The sequence below is a fragment of the Piliocolobus tephrosceles genome, chromosome 10 (assembly GCF_002776525.5).
Source record: "Piliocolobus tephrosceles isolate RC106 chromosome 10, ASM277652v3, whole genome shotgun sequence".
In the NCBI taxonomy this organism is placed as follows: domain Eukaryota; kingdom Metazoa; phylum Chordata; class Mammalia; order Primates; family Cercopithecidae; genus Piliocolobus; species Piliocolobus tephrosceles.
Window position 1 is genome coordinate 69,006,631 of NC_045443.1, and position 17,785 is coordinate 69,024,415.

Here is a 17,785-nt window from a genome sequence, read left to right on the forward strand (position 1 = left end):
TTAACTACTTAATTAGATGCCTTACCAAAGAAAATGACAAGCAGTCTTGGCATGTATTTTGAAATTTAAAATAATGTGAGTTTTTTTAAAGTAACTACTCTTGAGGGTTAAAACACAAGTGCACGCTGTGTCTGAAATGAATTTGGCTCCTCTTCTTACACTGTCAGCAATTAACTGAAAAAATTGATAAATAATATGTAATTATCAGTTAGTTACTGTTAACCCGGGCAAACAAGTTAATTCCACATAAAACATGAAATCAGGCCGGGCGCGGTAGCTCAAACCTGTAATCCCAGCACTTCGAGAGGCCGAGGTGGGTGGATCCCCTGAGGTCAGGAGTTCGAGACCAGCCTGGCCAACATGGCGAAACTCCGTCTCTACCAAAAATACAAAAATTAGCCGGGGGTGGTGGTGGCGCCTGTAATCCTAGCTACTCCGGAGGCTAGAGTAGGGGAATGGCTTAGAACCTAGCGGCGGTGGTTGCAGTGAGCAGAGGTCATGCCACTGCACTCCGGCCTGGGCAACAGAGAGAGACACTGTCTCAAAATAGTAATAATAATAATAATAATAATAATAATAATAATAATGAAATCGGCCACGATTCAGAATTTTTATGCTAACAAGACGTTTTGCTTTCTAAATGAACACACTTTAAATATAAGGGGTGTGAGGACAGGTATTTCCACAATTTAAGTGATGTTATGACAATACTGAGAGCTCTGTAACAGAATCTATGTTTAACTTTACCTCGCTAGCAGCCAGGAGTCTAGCACATTATAGGTACTAAACAATGCTGTTTAGTACCTATAAAGTGGTTTCGGAGAAGCAGTGCAAACGCAGCCGGCCAGGATGCCAGCAGTGCCCGCCCACTTCAGCGAGGTGACGTCCCCCTAAGCAGCTGCGGCGCATGCCCACAGCGGGGGAGGCGCAAGAGGAGGGGACGCGCGGAGGCGCGGGCTTTGCTCCTGGGGTCTTGGCCTTGGCCAGTTAGACCTGGACCCTAGGGCGGCTTGCGCAGCTGTCGGGACGTGACTGCGTTCAGCCGCGTCAGGCTTGCTTCCCACACTTGCCCAAGTTCGGGTGCCCTAGCTGCCCCTTTGCAGCCGCGGACCTATGCCGCCCGCGGGTGAGAAGGTTGCGACGGGAGGTGGGTGGAGCTCGCCAGCGCCGGGACCGCGGATTGGCTGCCTCGGCTTTCTCTTTTCCCCTGGTGCTTCGGCGTGAGGCGCTGAGCAGCCTGGAGCCCGCCCTCACCGTCGATCGGGTAGCGCTTTGCTTTTGCGGTGAGGCGTTGACCTCGCCCATACGAGTTGGAGCTCTCCGTCCAGCAGGAATTTCCGGAAGGAGTTGGAATTTTTGTGATTTTTTTGCTTGTTTGGTCGGTGGAATATGTTGGGATTTATGTTTGCCTCTGAACAAGTGTCTTGCTCACATCGTAAATGACTTTCTCTCCGAAACGCTAATATTCTGTCCCGCAGGAGCGCATATCCTTATTTTCCATGACAGATCTTAACGACAATATATGCAAAAGATATATAAAGATGATAACTAATATAGTTATATTGAGCCTGATCATTTGCATTTCCTTAGCGTTCTGGATTATGTCAATGACTGCAAGCACCTATTATGGTAAGTATGAATGTTCTAAGTTGTTTCTCTGTAATCTAGTCAGTGAAATTTAAAACCATAACATTGTGAAATCCAAAACTCATATCCTCTGAATGGTTATGAATGGTTGTGTTTACTTAACTTCCATAGCCTGATTTAACTTAGTAACATGATAATATAAACAGTGCCTTTAATAAACGCTTGTTGTGATAATTCGAGTTATACCTATTTCTTTTTTTTTAATTTTTATTTTTTATAAGATGGGAGTCCCTCTGTGTTGCTGGTCTGGTCTCAAACCCCCAGGCTCAAGTGACCCTCCCACCTGGGTCTCCCAAAGTACTGGGAATACAGGCCACCACTTCTGGCCTAGTTATACCTATTTCAAAATGTCTTTATGTGTTAAGTAACTATTCCATCTGTCTTGGTGAAAGATAAGTGAGGTGAACATAGCTTTGTAAAGCAATTACAGTCATGCTTTTAATTTTGAATAAGAATATTAGTAATGGACCAGAAGCGGTAGCTCACGCCTGTTATCCCAGCACTTTGGGAGGCAGAGGCAGGAGGATCAACTGAGGTCAGGAGTTCAAACCAGCCTGGCCAACATGGTGAAACCCCAGCTCTACTAAAACTAGAAAAATAGCCCAGGCGTTGTGGCACGCACCTGTAATCCCAGCTACTCGGGAGGCTGAGGCAGGAGAATCACTTGAACCCTGAAGGCGGAGGTTGCAGTGAACTGAGATTGAGCCACTGCACTCCAGCCTGGGCGACAGAGTGAGAATACGTCAAAAAAAAAAAAAAAAAAAAAAAGAAAGAAATTAGTAATGTAGTTTATCAGTTTCACATGTTCTGTTAATAAGAATTAAAGACGGTATAATATTTACATTTGGAGAGCTGAAGGACTTATCTGCCATTTGGCTGCTTCAAAAGAATAGACTCCTTTTAAAGCCTAAAGTTACATTGCTTAAATATAAGGTACTCTGGACTCAGATCTTTAAGGTTTTGAAGGTGCTTTAGAGCGTAAGCCTCCATTTACACAAACTTCCTTCTCCTATGAAAACAAAATACTGGTCAGTTTACAACAAGGGAAAAAATGAAAAGGAGAATGAGAAAGTGAACTCTCTTAAATGGTTATATCGTAAGGGATTGCCATTTCAGACTGTAGGCTTTTTGCAAAGAGAACACGTGAATAATTGGAAAGGGTTCTCCAGGATACAGAAGCTCTCAGGGCTGTTCATTCATAATGATTCGCAGTGGGGCGTCAGAGTTTTAGGGGAGGGGTATAAGAGAAGATTCTTGTTAGTGAATGGTTGTCATGCAGTCATAGTATTTACTATGACTTGAACTAAATAGAATAAATCAGGATTTGTAAACTGAAATATCCCTCGGACCAGTCACCTAATGCAAATGAATGAAACTGCAAGTTTTTGTGTGTTAGACATGTGGTAATAGTTTTCACTTCCAGAAATAGGATATTTCTCATCTTTTGTTGAATGCTTGGGCCCTCTTTGTCTTTCATTCCCCGCCCCCCCCTTTTTTTTTTCTGAGACGGAGTTTCGCTCTTTTTGCCCAGGCTGGAGTGCAGTGGCACGATCTCAGTTCACTGCTACCTCTGCCTTCTGGTTTCAAACAATTCTCCTGCCTCAGCCTCCCAAGTAGCTGGGATTACAGGTGCCCACCACCATGCCTAGCTAATTTTTGTATTTGTAGTAGAGACAGGGTTTCACTATGTTGGCCAGGCTGGTCTTGAACTCCTGACCTCAGGATCCTCCTGCCTCGGCCTCCCAAAGTGCTGGGATTACAGGTGTGAGCCACTGTGCCTGGCCCATTTTCTCATTTTTGATAGAAACATGGATACAAGCAGTGGTTCACGGTTTTCTTTACCATAAGGAAATCACTTAGCCTTGGCGTTTAGGAGCCTTCAGGAGTGGTGGGAAGTTTAAACGGGAAAGCCATGGCCTGTTTAAAGGAGGGGACCTCTCTTTACCTTCAGTCAATCCTACCATGTTGGCCAGAACTTCCCAATTTTGAAACAGAAGCCAAGAATCTGGATTTTTATATGATATCTTCTAATCTTTAAATATTGACTCAAATTATTTGAAAACACTCTGCTAGCCAAACATCTGTGAGCTGGATGCAGCCTCTGGAATAATCAATTTCTAACCATTGAATCAGGTGTCCTCTAAAAGGCAGAGAGGAGTAAGACCCTGTTACAGAAAGAGTTCATTCTAGGTAGTCCTTGAAATTTAATATATGCCCCCTTGAAAAAAAATGAACCGGAGATTCAATTTAAATATCTAGATATCCATTATTATCATAAATAGCAGTAAAAGGTTTTCAAAACTTGAACATAACCTATTTGGCCATTCTCCAGTAAGACTGCTTCTCTGAAAATATGCATGCATGTCTCAACATAAATACAGTCGTGCTCTGCCTAACAATGTTTTGGTCAATGACGGACCACACATATAACATGTTCCCATAGGATTATAATACCATATTTTTACTCTACTTTTTCTATGTTCAGATACACAAATACATTCTGTTATAATTGCCTACAATATTCAGTGCAGTAACATGCTATACAGGTTTGTAGCCTAGGACCAATAGGCTATAGCATATAGCTTAAGTGTATAGTGGGCTCTACCTTCCAGGTGTGTGTAAGTACAGTCTGATGTTTGCGTAACTATGAAATCACCTAAGGATGCGTTTCTCAGAACATATCCCTATCTTAAGGGATGCATGACTATATTTTTCTTTGGTGACTTCATCTTGGTGTTTGTACTTATGACAGTATTTTAGTCCAAAAGCAGTAATGGAAGTTTACTGCCAAAACTAACCTGTGCAGACTTCACACAATTTGTGCTCCACCTTTATAATTTTTCAGGTAACTTACGACCTATTTCTCCATGGCGTTGGCTGTTTTCTGTTGTTGTTCCTGTTTTGATCGTCTCTAATGGCCTTAAAAAGAAAAGTCTAGATCACAGTGGAGCTCTAGGAGGTATGTTTTTATTTTGAATGTTTACAGTAACTACTAAGTACTTGCTTATGTAATTTAAATTTATGTTTTCTAAATTCTGAATATATGAGACTGACTACAAATCATAGTGTTATATATTTTAGACAATGATAAAGTTACATCTTGCTCAGCATTCCTATTGTCAAAATTTCAGAAACTAACATACACTTTTAGTGTACCATACAAATTAAATTTTGTGATTGATACAAAGTAAATTAATAGGATAGATGAACCTTGACTTTTCTGCTCCTTTAGTTTGATTAATTAGTCTTCTACCAGCAGAAACACTGGAGCACTCCTCCTAGATGTAAAATAGAGCATTCAGAGAGAATAAACTCTTGGAAGTTGCTGTTAGTAATCTCAAACAGAGCAGTCCAAACTTAGCATTCTGGATTAATTTTCCAAAACTGAGTTGAGAACAGGCCATGTATTCATTCTTTTAGCAATTTTTTTTTTTTTTTTTTTTTTTTTTTTTGAGACAGTCTTGCTCTGTTGCCCAGGCTGGAGTGCAGTGGCATGATCAGCTCACTGCAACCTCCTCCTTCTGGATTCAAGTGATTCTCATGCCTCAGCCTCCGAGTAGTTGAGACTACAGGCCTGTGCCACCATGCCCAGCTAATTTTTTCTGGTATTTTTATTAGAGACAGGGTTTCGCCATGTTGACCAGGCTGGTCTTGAACTCCTGGCCTCAAGTTGATCACCTGCCTGGGCCTCCCAAAGTGTTGGGATGACAGGTGTAAGCCACCATGCCTGACCCATCTTTTAGCAAATTTTTATTGAACACTTACTAGTATGTACCACTGTTCTAAAAACTTGGGCTATATCTGTAAACAAAAAGAACATGGTGTCAGTTCTCATGGAACTTATATTCTTTAGGGCAGGTAGATAATATATAAAACTGTTCAGGTAATGATTAAGTTTATGAGAAAAATGAAAAGATAATTAAGTGTTAAGTGCGTATTTTGGAAGACGTGGTGCATTCTTCTGTAAATGGCGTCAGGTGCTTTTCTGTAAGGAGGTCATTCTGCGCTGGCATCCAAAGAAGCTAGCAATGAGAGCTGACAGAATCATGTTCCAGGCCGACAGAATAACAAGTGCAAAAGTCCAGATATTTTAGAGGCTTATTTGAGAGTAAGAATGATAAGGCTCATTTGACTAGAAAATAGTAACAATAGGAAAAGAAGTGAGAGATAAAATTGAATAAATAAACTCTAGCAGTGTGCTCTCATGGTCCTATGGTTTTGTCAATTTTGCAAAGGTCAAAACTTTTGTACTCTTTTTCTTAAAGAGGGAACCCCAAATTATATAAGCTTCGGGCTCCACAAAGCCTGGATCTCCCCCTTATTTCATTTTTAGGGTATAGAGAGAATTAAATGAGATAATTTAAAGTCCTTGCCTCATTGCCTGGACACATAGCCAACATTTATTCAGTGCTTGTAACTATTATTATTAGGCAGAGTTCTTCAAAATCATGCCAATTCTCTTCATAATTAAGAAATATTGTTTAAGTTATATTGTGAGATTTCTTTTCCTTTTGTGGGGTAGTTGAGAATTAAAGTTAACTAGACATACTGATATTTTTGTATGAATTTTATTTTACCATATAATCAATAAGTATTAGGAATGGTTATGTTTTATCTATTTAACAAATGTTTATATCACACTTTCTATGTACCAGGCACTGCTGTTAGCACTTGGGTAGTATTAACTCATTTATAACATAACTTGAACACTCTCTGCTTAAATATAATAACATGGAGTTATGCTTTGCTAAAAAAAGTTCTTTCTGGGCTGGTCGCGGTGGCTCACACCTGTCATCCCAGCACTTTGGGAAGCCAAGGCTGAAGGATAACTTGAGTCCAGGAGTTTGAGACCAGCCTGGACAATATAATGAGACTTCACCTCTACAAAAAATCAAAAAATCAAAAAATTAGCCAGGCATGGTGGTACACACCTGTAGTCCCAGCTACACAGGAGGCTGATCATGCCACTGCACTCAGCTTGGGCAACAGAGTGAGACCCTGTGTCAAAAAAAAAAAAAAAAGCTCTCAGATATCCTCGCCTTGGAATTTATTATTCTTATAGAAAGAAAGGTCAAGTCCTTCTTGAAATTCTGTCTTCCTTGAGCTTCCATGCTGTATATTGTCCTGCTTCTCTGGCATTTATGATCTCTACTGTTGTTTCTTTCCTGCTGCTGGAAGGGCTGCCTTCTAGCCCTTGGGCGTCTACTCCTGTCCTATGTTGATTAGAATTAAAAGATATGTGTTTGAAACCTAACACTGCCACCTGTTATCAGTGCAAACTTGGGAAAGCTGCATAACTCCTAGGAGCCTCACTTTCTTCTCTCTTCTAAAATACCTCCAATAGTAATACCTTATGGGCTTATTGGTGAAGCTCAAACAAGATATTATGTGAGGCAACACATCTTTGTAAATGGTGCAAAAATGTTCATTGTTAGTGATTATGTACTTTCAACCATATTTTTATACGTGAATGACTATTAAATTGGCATTGCCACAAACATTTCTTTCTTTCTCCATACCTCTGCTCACGTTACTCCTCCCCCTCTGACCTCTCTCCTACCTCATTATATATGCTGATTATTACGATCATCTGCATTAATAGACAAGTATATAGAGAGGTTTCAAAGATGAAGAGACAGTTCTGGGCAGAAAACAATGAGAACTGCAGAAAATTGAAACTAATGCTTTCAGAGTAAAATTAAATGAAGTATTCCCACTAAGAAAGTTTCTAGTTCTAGGCTTCTTAGTGCTTAATGAAGTATTCTTATTGAATAGGATTCAAATCTAATAAAGTCATTTATTTGCTGCCAGCCCTTAGAGATGGAAATGATCAGATGTAGTAGTACATGGAAGCATGTCATTAACTTACTTTCAGTAGTAACTGATAGTTCTAAAGTCAGGTAGCAAAAATATAATATGCATGTTTCTAAAAATTATCATGGTGGTATAACATGCCACTTGATCTGTTTAAGCGTAAAGGAAATCTACTAGATTGTGAACTTGAGGACAAAGAGTATCTTATGCTTCTGTGTCCCATGTTTCTTTGAATAGTGCTAGATACATAATAGATGATTAGGAATAGATGTAGTCTGATTTTTAAAAACCTTTGCTTTTTTCCTAATTATTTCATTCTATGAAATGTTTATCTTTTTTTTTCTACCTTTTTGTGAAAAAAAAATTTATGGCCAGGTATGGTGGCTCACACCTGTAATCTCAGCACTTAGGGAGGCCAAGGCAGGCAGATCACTTGAACCCAGGAGTTTGAGACCAACCTGGGCAACATAGTGAAACCTTGCTCTACTAAAAATACAAAAATTAGCCAGGCATAGTGGCGGGTGCCTGTAATCCCAGTTACTTGGGAGGCTGAGGCAGGAGAATCGCTTGAACCCAGAAGGCAGAGGCTGCAGTGAGCCAAGATCATGCTGCTGCACTTGAGCCTGAGTGACAGAGTGAGGCCCTGCCCCCCAAAAAAAATGTTTTTTAGAGGCAGGGTCTTGCTCTGTCATCCAGGCTGTAGTGCAGTGATGCAGCCATAGATTAGTGCAGCCTTGAATTCCTGGGCTCAAGCAGTCCACCTGCCTCAGCCTCCTGGGTAGTTGGGACTACAGGCACACGGCGACACACCCAGCTTTTCTTACTGTTTGGAACTTTTTGTTTCCTTACGGATAAAAAAAAATCTAATGCTGATTTAAAATATATCATAGTAGTTGGGAATACTATCCTAGAGTATGACTGCAAGTCACTTAAACTCTCAGTGTTGTACTTGTCCTGTCTATAAAATGTGAAGGAATAATGGTATCTATAGCAATGAATTATCTTGAAGTGTTATCCATGTAAAATGCTTAGCACAGTACTTGGCATACAAATATTTTATAGATGTTAGTTATTATTACTGTTTTCCTTCCACTACTGCTGTCCACAGTGATATAAGTTTGACCATGTCCCCACCCAAATCTCATCTTGAATTGTAGCTCCCATAATTCCCACATGCCAAGGGAAGGACCTGGTGGGAGGTAATTGAATCATGGGAGCAGGTCTTTCCCGTGCTGTTCTCATGATAGTGAATAAGTCTCATGAGAGCTGATGGTTTTGTAAAGGGGAGTTCCCCTACACAAGCCCCCTTGCCTGCCACTAGGTAAGATGTGACTTTGCTCCTCATTTGCCTTCAGCCATGATTGTGAGGCCTCCCCAGCCATGTGGAACTGTGAGTCAATTAAACCTCTTTTCTTTATAAATTACCCAGTTTCAGGTTTATCTTTATTAGCAGCATGACAACAGACTAATACACACAGTTATAAGGAATTTTACTTTGCTACATCATGACTTTAGTGTGTCTAGGATTGAGAAGTAAGAGTTACAGAACTTCCTCAGGATCTGGGTATTTAGAACCGTTCACGACAGAAACACATACCTCAGTATTGAGAGGATTGGGCAGGGGTTCAGTCACACTTAGTCTCTACGCCGCACACTGAAGTGGAGGACTGTGGTCTTTTGGAGAGAAAGCAAGCATTGCCAGAATAAGGAGAGGGTCGCATGAGGGGGATTTGTGGTAAAGTGTTTGTGGAAGAGCACAGCAAGAGGAGGTGTTGTCAGGAGAGGCCAGTGGTGGTGCTCTGTGTGGTTTCACAAGGGTGGCCTGACCTCTTTGTGGTCACTATACGTTGGGTCTGGTTTCAGTCTTTCTGAAGTGGAAACCTCACTCTGTCATGTTCCCAGAGTTGATTAGAGCCTAGACAACTGGTTGAATGGTGCTCATTGTCATAAAGGATTGCTATATGAGCCAGAATGCCACTTTATTAATCAGATGGAAGAACTACCAGGCAGAAGAACACAAACATCACTGTTCAGGCATGCCCTATTCTTGTAGTCAGGCCACTTGAGAAGTTGAATTATAATTAGAAGGCTGCTTTGGTGAGTACAAAGTCTGAGAAACAGTTATGCAAGTCCACAAATCAAAGGTTCCTCTCCCTTGGACGTGGTTCAAGAAGTCTGCCAACCTCTGGTTCTTTTGGCCTTCACTTTCTACATTTTGGGCTAGCCAATTAAATTATCATAGAATATGTATGAATCAGTAGGTTAGCCCTGAGTTTATTAAATTGCTATGAAATTCCAGTCCTGCCTCTCTCTTTTACGCCTCCTGGAGATTACCCAGGTCACCCTGGTTGGAATTTGGAGTATAACTCTAGTCCCGTTGTCAGCAATTTGTAGACAATGTCATTTTACTCCCCTGATGCTATCTGTTAGGTACAGAATTTACCTGTTTAAGGCTCAGAAGGCAACCATAGTCCTCAAGTCTTCAAATTGTTTGGGAGTACCCTATTGTCATATCTGTGAACCCCTTATATTTAGAGATCTGCAGGATGGAGAGGTGGAAAAGATATGAACAGGAGATAGCAGTTACTAATCTAAAATGTAGACATAGGTGGGAGTTGCTAAAAGTTCCAAGCTCTCTTAGGACTACAGAAAGAAACCCTTCCCTCAAAGCTTGTTTTGTTCATTTCCTCAATCTGAAGCTATCACCAACGTGAACATTGATCACCTCGTGTGCTATTTTAAGGTGGTTGAAGTAAAAAGGATATAGATGCCATTTGTAACATCTCAGTGTATTTTGTTTAGGGCTCTTCTACTTTGGGTTTGTTTAGAGACAGCGGAACAAATTGTTAACAGTGAATATTCATGAAGAGGAGGAGGGGAGACACTTTGACTTTCAATTTGTATACCTCCATATGTTTTGACTTTCCCCTTCAGTAGTTGCATACAACTTTTCTAATGTTTTAAAAATCAATTGAAAAAACTTAAAGATTGGATAACAATATTATAATATTTATCGTGATTATTGTTGAGCTTTTGCCACTGGAACTGTTGCTGTTATTAGTATCCATGACATTAGGTAACACTTATTAAGGACCTCTTACATCCTGGATAATATAATAAGCATATTGCAAAAATTATCCCTGACTTTTTACAGCAAGCTGGTAAAGTAAATTCTGATTATTCTCATTTCATCAGTGCAAAATTGAGACTTCAGGAGGTTGGGTAACTTATCCTAATCTTGAAGAGGTAAGTGAAGGAGCCAAAGTTTGAACTCTAGACTGTTCAACTCCAGAGCTGAAGCAATTTGTTATTGTTAATACTTTATATCAAGTTACCCTATTTCTTGTACTCTCAATTAAAAGGTACCAAAGTTAAATACCAATAATTGAGCATCTCTGGAAGAGTCGATGAATAACTATCTCATTGGTTATGATATCTGAACTTTGAGCTAAGCAATGGAAAGGGTTATTATAGAAAAAGAAGGCCAGGTGCAGTGGCTCACTCCTGCAATCCAGCACTTTAGGAGGTCATTGCTGGGCAGATTGCTTGAGCCCAGGAGTTTGAGATCAGCCTGGGCAATACAGTGAGACCCCCATCTCTATTTCTACTTTTTAAAAATAAAGGTATTTTAAAAATATTATCTAAAATAATATCTTACATTCATATGGCATTGCTTGAAACAAAATTAAAATATGGTAAAAAATGTGTACTCAAATCACATTCAGTTTACTGCTTGGTAACAACTTAATTGGCAAAATGCAAATTGTTAGAAATGTACATTTCAGGTTATAATATAAAAACGGAAAAATCCATCCTTTTTTCACAGCATTGAGGTATGAATTGAATATAATTCTGTGTTGATATATGTTTCTTTCAGGGCTCGTGGTTGGATTTATCCTAACCATTGCAAATTTCAGCTTTTTTACCTCTTTGCTGATGTTTTTCTTGTCTTCCTCAAAACTCACTAAATGGAAGGGAGAAATGAAGAAGCGTCTAGATTCAGAATATAAGGAAGGTAAGATTATGTTTGATATTATTCAAAATAGTAAACTTCATTTCATCCTAACATAAGCTTTTTTTTTAGACCGAGTCTCGCTCTGTCACCCAGGCTGGAGTGCAGTGGCGCAATCTTGGCTCCTTGCAAGCTCTGCCTCCCAGGTTCACGCCATTCTCCTGGCTCAGCCTCCCGAGCAGCTGGAACTACAGGTGCCTGCAACCATGCCTGGCTAATTTTTTGTATTTTTAGTAGAGACGGGGTTTCACCGTGTTAGCCGGGATGGTCTCAATCTTCTAACCTCGTGATCCGCCTGCCTCGGCCTCCCAAAGTGCTGGGATTACAAGCGTGAGCCACTGCGCCTGGCCAACATAAGCTTTCAATCAGAATGTTGTTTAGACTGTCAAAAAACATCAATTTTATATGAGAATTCCTTTAGTAGCCAAATTGAGTTTATAATTTATTTCACAACAATGGTAAATAACAGCAGAATTTTAGAAGCACTAGAGTCTATCATAATTTTTCCAGATTTGTTAATAACAGTATAGAATCTGGGCACATGTACCATAACACTTTTACTGTTTTGAAATATTTTTTCGTTGTTTTTCTTTTCTTAAACTTTAAAACATAAACACCTATAACTGCATAGTTTTTCTTCTAAGGAGAAGGCATTTGTTTGTCCTTTTCATCTGTTTGTTTCCAGGTGGGCAAAGGAATTGGATTCAGGTGTTCTGTAATGGAGCTGTACCCACAGAACTGGCCCTGCTGTACATGATAGAAAATGGCCCTGGGGAAATCCCAGTCGATTTTTCCAAGCAGTACTCCGCTTCCTGGATGTGTTTGTCTCTCTTGGCTGCACTGGCCTGCTCTGCTGGAGACACATGGGCTTCAGAAGTTGGCACAGTTCTGAGTAAAAGTCCTCCAAGACTGATAACAACCTGGGAGAAAGTTCCAGTTGGTGAGTCCTTTTCTCCTTTTTGACCCATTGGTAGACACAGTTGGTGAGTCTTGATTTGAGAGTCTTTAAAAAAACCAAAAAACCTCTTGATTTAATGTATTTCTTATTTTAGAGCCTTTTAAAAACTTTATTTAGTCTCTTTAATAATTGGAAAATTTCTATAGGCTATTAAATTGGTAATAATAAATAGTATTTGCAGGAAATGTTAGCAAGTCCTAGATAAGCAATACAGGAACACAGAGATTGATTTGCAAACATATCAGTAGGGAAGGAAAAGAAAGGGAACAATGGAATATTTATTGAGGGCCTGTTATGGTATCAGTGCTTTAACATATATCTCAATTCTCCATTATCAACATTATCAACAGCTACATAGGTTGAACATTGCAAATCTGAAAATCCAAAATCCAAAATGCTCCAAAATCTTAAACTTTTTGAACATTGACATGATGCTCACAGGAAATGTTCATTGGAACATTTCAGATTTACGATTTTCAGATTTGGGTGTTCAACTGGTAAGTCTATATAACGCAAATATTCCAAACTCTGAAAAAATTTGAAATCCAAAACACTTCTGGTCCGAAGCAATTCGGGTAAAGAGAATACTCAACCTGTACTGCTTTTTCTTTTTGTCTTCTGATGCTTCTCTTCCTCTTTGTCCCCTTCTTTTCTTTCTACCCCATCCCATCCCCCATCATCGCCTTCTCCTCCTTTTTCTTCTCTTCTTCATCATCATTATAACAGCTAACACATTTTAGATACCTACTTCAGAGCACTATTGTAACTACTTTACACGGATTGCCACTTAGTACTCCTAATAATCGTATGAATTGGTTCTTTTATTATTTCTATCTTATAAAGAAACTAAAGGACAAAGAAGTTAGATAAATTAACTACAGTCACACGGCTTAAGAGTAGCAGAATTAGGCCTGGCAAGGTGGCTCACACCTGTCGTCCCAGTTAATAGAGAGACTGAGGTGGGAGGATCACTTGAGCCTGGAGTTGGAGGCTGCAGTAAGCTATGATCACACCATTGTACTCTAGCCTGGTTGATAGAGCAAAACCCTGTCTCTGAAAAGAGAGAGAGAGATTGAGAGAGAGAAGCGGAACCAAGATTGAAACCAGGGAGTCTGGTTTCATTGAACCATTCTGCTTCATTGCTTAAAATGTTGAGAGTTGCTGAGGAGAAAATACTATTTTCTAAATAGCTACAGTATTTAGATTGCTTTAAAGAGAATGCTTTCTTTAAATTAGTCTTGATTAGATAGGTACCTTGCTGTCCTTGCCTTTATGTGTTTGTTGATTATTAACCAGATGATTTTCTACATGTTTCTTCTTCAGGTACCAATGGAGGAGTTACAGTGGTGGGCCTTGTCTCCAGTCTCCTTGGTGGTACCTTTGTGGGCATTGCATACTTCCTCACACAGCTGATTTTTGTGAATGATTTAGACATTTCTGCCCCCCAGTGGCCAATTATTGCATTTGGTGGTTTAGCTGGATTACTAGGATCAATTGTGGACTCATACTTAGGGGCTATAATGCAGTATACTGGTAAGAACATTCCTTCATTCTTGCAACTTATTGGTGTGTTAAAGAAATAGGGAAAAGAAAGAAAAAATGTCAACAATGGAAACAAATCCAAAGACACAGGGTGTTGAGGGACTAGAAATGATAGGGCAAAGTCTCTCACAATTTTGGTTTTCTTATTCTTTTGTGTTAAATTAATTGAAAGAGAATTAGTCGAATTAGTCCTGCACAGCAATGATTAGCAGCTGTGTGGGGAAGATACAATAGTGCAGAGAACAGACGCTTTTGTGTGGGCCATTACCTAATCCCAGAAAAGCAAGACATTTTGGATCATATCATTTTAACACAATTCCTTCCATTCATTTTTCTATTCCATCTGAGGGATAATTGTACTAATCTGACTATACATACCACCTACTTTTTTACTGTGGTATCATGCTTGCTATTCTTGCCCCTGAGTTTTTTTTGCTTCAATCAAGATATACGGTAGATGGCTGGGTGCAGTGGCTCACATCTAAATCCCAGCACTTTGGGAGGCCAAGCGGGTTGGATCACTTGAGGTCAGGAGTTCGAGACTAGCCTGGCCAACATGGTGAAACTCCATCTCTACTAAAAATAAAAAAATTGTCTGGCGTGGGGGCGCCTGCCTGTTAATCCCAGCTACTTGGAAGGCTGAGGCAGGAGAATTGCATGAACCTGGGAGGCGGAGATTGCAGTGAGCCGAGATCATGCCACTGCACTCTAGCCTGGGCAACAGAGCAAGACTGCATCTCAAAAAAAAAAAAAAAAAAAAAAAGATATCTGGTAGAGTGGTAGAGTATGCTTTTCTCAAAATTTTCTGTGCTTTGCTTCTAAGGCTCTCCCATCCTATCAGTGTACTCACATATTCTGTTAGGTGTGTATTTGCTCCTCACTCTCATCAACCATGTTTCTCCTTTGATTGACATCAGGAAGAGGTTGGAAGGCTAGAGAAGGGTTCTCTCAGTACAGTCCTCCCAGCGCTCTTCATGCCTCAGAAAATTTATGTGCCCTTCCTCCCCTCTCCCCATCAGTCAGAATATTTGTTCTCCATTTTGTTAGTCTCATTTAGATTTTAAGGACGAAGCAATCTGATCTTAATTCTCACTAAAGGGTCAATAACTCTACACGCCCACACAGACAGTAAACATGTTTTTTAAAGAGTGTGAGTTTTATTCTAAATTAGGTTCTAACTGGGAACGTTTCTGATTGCATTGAGTGGGTTGAAAAGAAATGCGTGCAGTAGGGGAGACTTTGTAAATCTTCGTGTGCCTCCTTTGTGCCAGCCCCATGCTCAACCGTGCGTTTACAGTACTGCGGCCACAGACGTGATCCCTACTCCCAGGGACCTCATAGATCAGTCTTGGAGGGGAACCACTGGGAAGGCAGGACCAACCTGCCATTTTCATGCCCTCTCTGCTTTTCATGTTCTCTCTTCCACTTCTGAAGCAATTCCAGAGGTATTGACAGAAAATTACTGTGCATTCAAATGGGCCATTTGTAATCAAGGGTCCCATATCTGTCATCATATAAATGATCCATTAAAGTCATTTAGCAAGTTACTTAGAACCTTTCAAAGATTGTCTCCTTTGGAGGAAAAAGCCTATTTTGTTCTTTTTTAAAAATTAAGTACATGTACTCTAGAACTTAAAGTATAATTTTAAAAAAAGAAAAAGAAAAGAAAAAACAAAATCAAGTCGTTTGGGTTTTCTACCTCACTTGCTTCTTTTTCCATTCCAGGGTTGGATGAAAGCACTGGCATGGTGGTCAACAGCCCAACAAATGAGGCAAAGCACATAGCAGGGAAACCCATTCTTGATAACAATGCGGTGAATCTGTTTTCTTCTGTTCTTATTGCCCTCTTGCTCCCAACTGCTGCTTGGGGTTTTTGGCCCAGGGGATGAACTTTATTTCATTTCCACAGGTTGAAACTGGTGAGTCCAGCTAAATTTGCAATTCCAACTTCCATCCTAAGAATAATAATTGTAATGGCAAAGCAGAAATGCCAGCTCCTCCTATATTCCATTGTGATGGGATTTCACATTTTGCTCTCATCAACTCCCCTGTAACAGCTAGCATCTTTCTAGTGAAAGAGAAGAATTCCAAGAACTTAGGCATGTTTTTTTCTGCTGAATGGAAGTCTTGAGCAATGAAGCTATATTGTCCCTACATACTGCTATATATTGAATTGAAAGTTCTTACATAATCAGTGTCAAGTTTTGTCTTATTTTGTTTTGTTTTGTTTAAACCAGTGTGGGAAATAAAAGTGATGATACTTAAAATAATTCTCAGTTGAAGCAGAGAAATGCCACTGTGCTAGTTGCCCAAATGTTATGTCTATTTTAAATAGTTCAAGCTGATGTGTGTGGAAGCCTAAATAAGTATAGTATCCTGAACTTCTCCCGTTAATTGCTATTCACAATTGGGAAAAGTATGGAGATTGGTTCCTACTGAGTTTTGTGGCCTGCTCCACATTTGTTCTTCCTTCCTCAGGGTTAGTGATGAAAAAAAGTAAATATCTTTTTCATATGACCATTAGAATGTATGAAAAAGTTAACTAAAAGCAAAAGAACTTTATCTTATTTCTAAAAAATGTATACTTTACTATATGTTTCAGTTGCTCTCTGAGCAGAAATTATCTTCAATTTAATATGTGGAATGTATTTTCTAGCTTTCTTTGAATTATGTATGGCAGCCTGGTTTAGCATTGGCATCCTGAACAGTTAAGAGTCACTGGGAAATTATTGTGTTTCTTTATGAATTTACTATCATATCAATTGCTGGAAAATGCTATGGTTTTCTATTATTACCTTCTAAGTTGTATTCTCTCTTACACTGTAGCCTCAACTAAGGCAAATTCTGCTTTTCAATTTTGTTCTTCACTATGATTTACTGTGTGCTAAAGGAGTTTTGACATGGTACAGAATATTTTACTAAAAGTATTTTTAAATGTTTTTCATGTGATTTCTGTACCTTATTCCTCCTGCCCCTTTTGCTTTCTTAAAGAAAATGGGGAAGGATTTATGAATGTACCACCAGCAGAGCGGATAATGCTTACAGTTCTTTATTGATGGCCCTACTATGGTGATGATCTAGAACTGACTTACTTCAGGACAGAAAAAAAAAAAAAACAATCACACCCTTAATCTTTAAGCCAGTCAGATCAGGGGGTTGCAACAATCGGGTTAGAACTTTGGGTATATATTGGAAGCACCAGGGCATGTTTGCTTTTTTTGTTTGTTTGTTTTTTGAGACAGAGTCTCACACTGTGGCCCAGGCTGGACTCCAGCACAGTGGCATAATCTCGGCTTACTATAACCTCTGCCTCTCGAGTTCACACGATTCTCATGCCTCAGCCACCCAAGTAGCTGGGATCACAGACGTTCACCATCACGCCTGGCTAATTTTTGTATTTTTAGTAGAGACACGGTTACGCCGTGTTGGCCAGGCTGGTCTCGAACTTCTGACCTCAAGTGATCTGCCCATCTCAGCCTCCCAAAGAGCTATTACAGATGTGAGCCACTGTGCCCAGCCACCAGGGCATGTTTTTAAAAAAGTACTGATGTCTGGGTTTCACACTGCAAAATTCTGATTTATCTGATCTAAGGTATAGCCTGGATATTGAGACTTTTTAAAGCTCTGACTGTACATTGAATCATCATGTAAGGAGATTTTAAAACACTGTTGCCAGAGCCCCTTTCTAGACCAAGTCAGTCAGAATATTGGACAATGAAGCCCATGCATGGGTATTTTTACAAAGCTCTCTGGAAGATTCTAATGCTTAACCAAGTTGGGAAGCACTGAATAAGAATATCCTGGGCCAGGCA

The 17,785-nt window shown here is 39.8% G+C and overlaps 1 protein-coding gene across 3 annotated transcripts; it reads left to right on the forward strand.

Moving 5' to 3' along the window:
* Window positions 1–913: 913 nt before the first annotated feature.
* Window positions 914–16,913, forward strand: TMEM19 (transmembrane protein 19). 3 transcript variants are annotated; one of them, XM_023226508.1, is made up of 7 exons: window positions 918–1,147; window positions 1,591–1,629; window positions 4,493–4,606; window positions 11,339–11,476; window positions 12,159–12,413; window positions 13,755–13,964; window positions 15,699–16,913. In XM_023226508.1, the coding sequence occupies exons 1-7, from the start codon at window positions 1,114–1,116 to the stop codon at window positions 15,860–15,862; spliced, it is 954 nt and encodes a 317-aa protein (XP_023082276.1). In that variant the 5' UTR covers window positions 918–1,113; the 3' UTR covers window positions 15,863–16,913. The 3 variants fall into 3 exon arrangements, with proteins under 3 accessions (XP_023082275.1, XP_023082276.1, XP_023082277.1); XM_023226509.1 differs by having other exon boundaries at window positions 918–1,126; XM_023226507.1 differs by having other exon boundaries at window positions 914–1,629.
* Window positions 16,914–17,785: the final 872 nt, after the last annotated feature.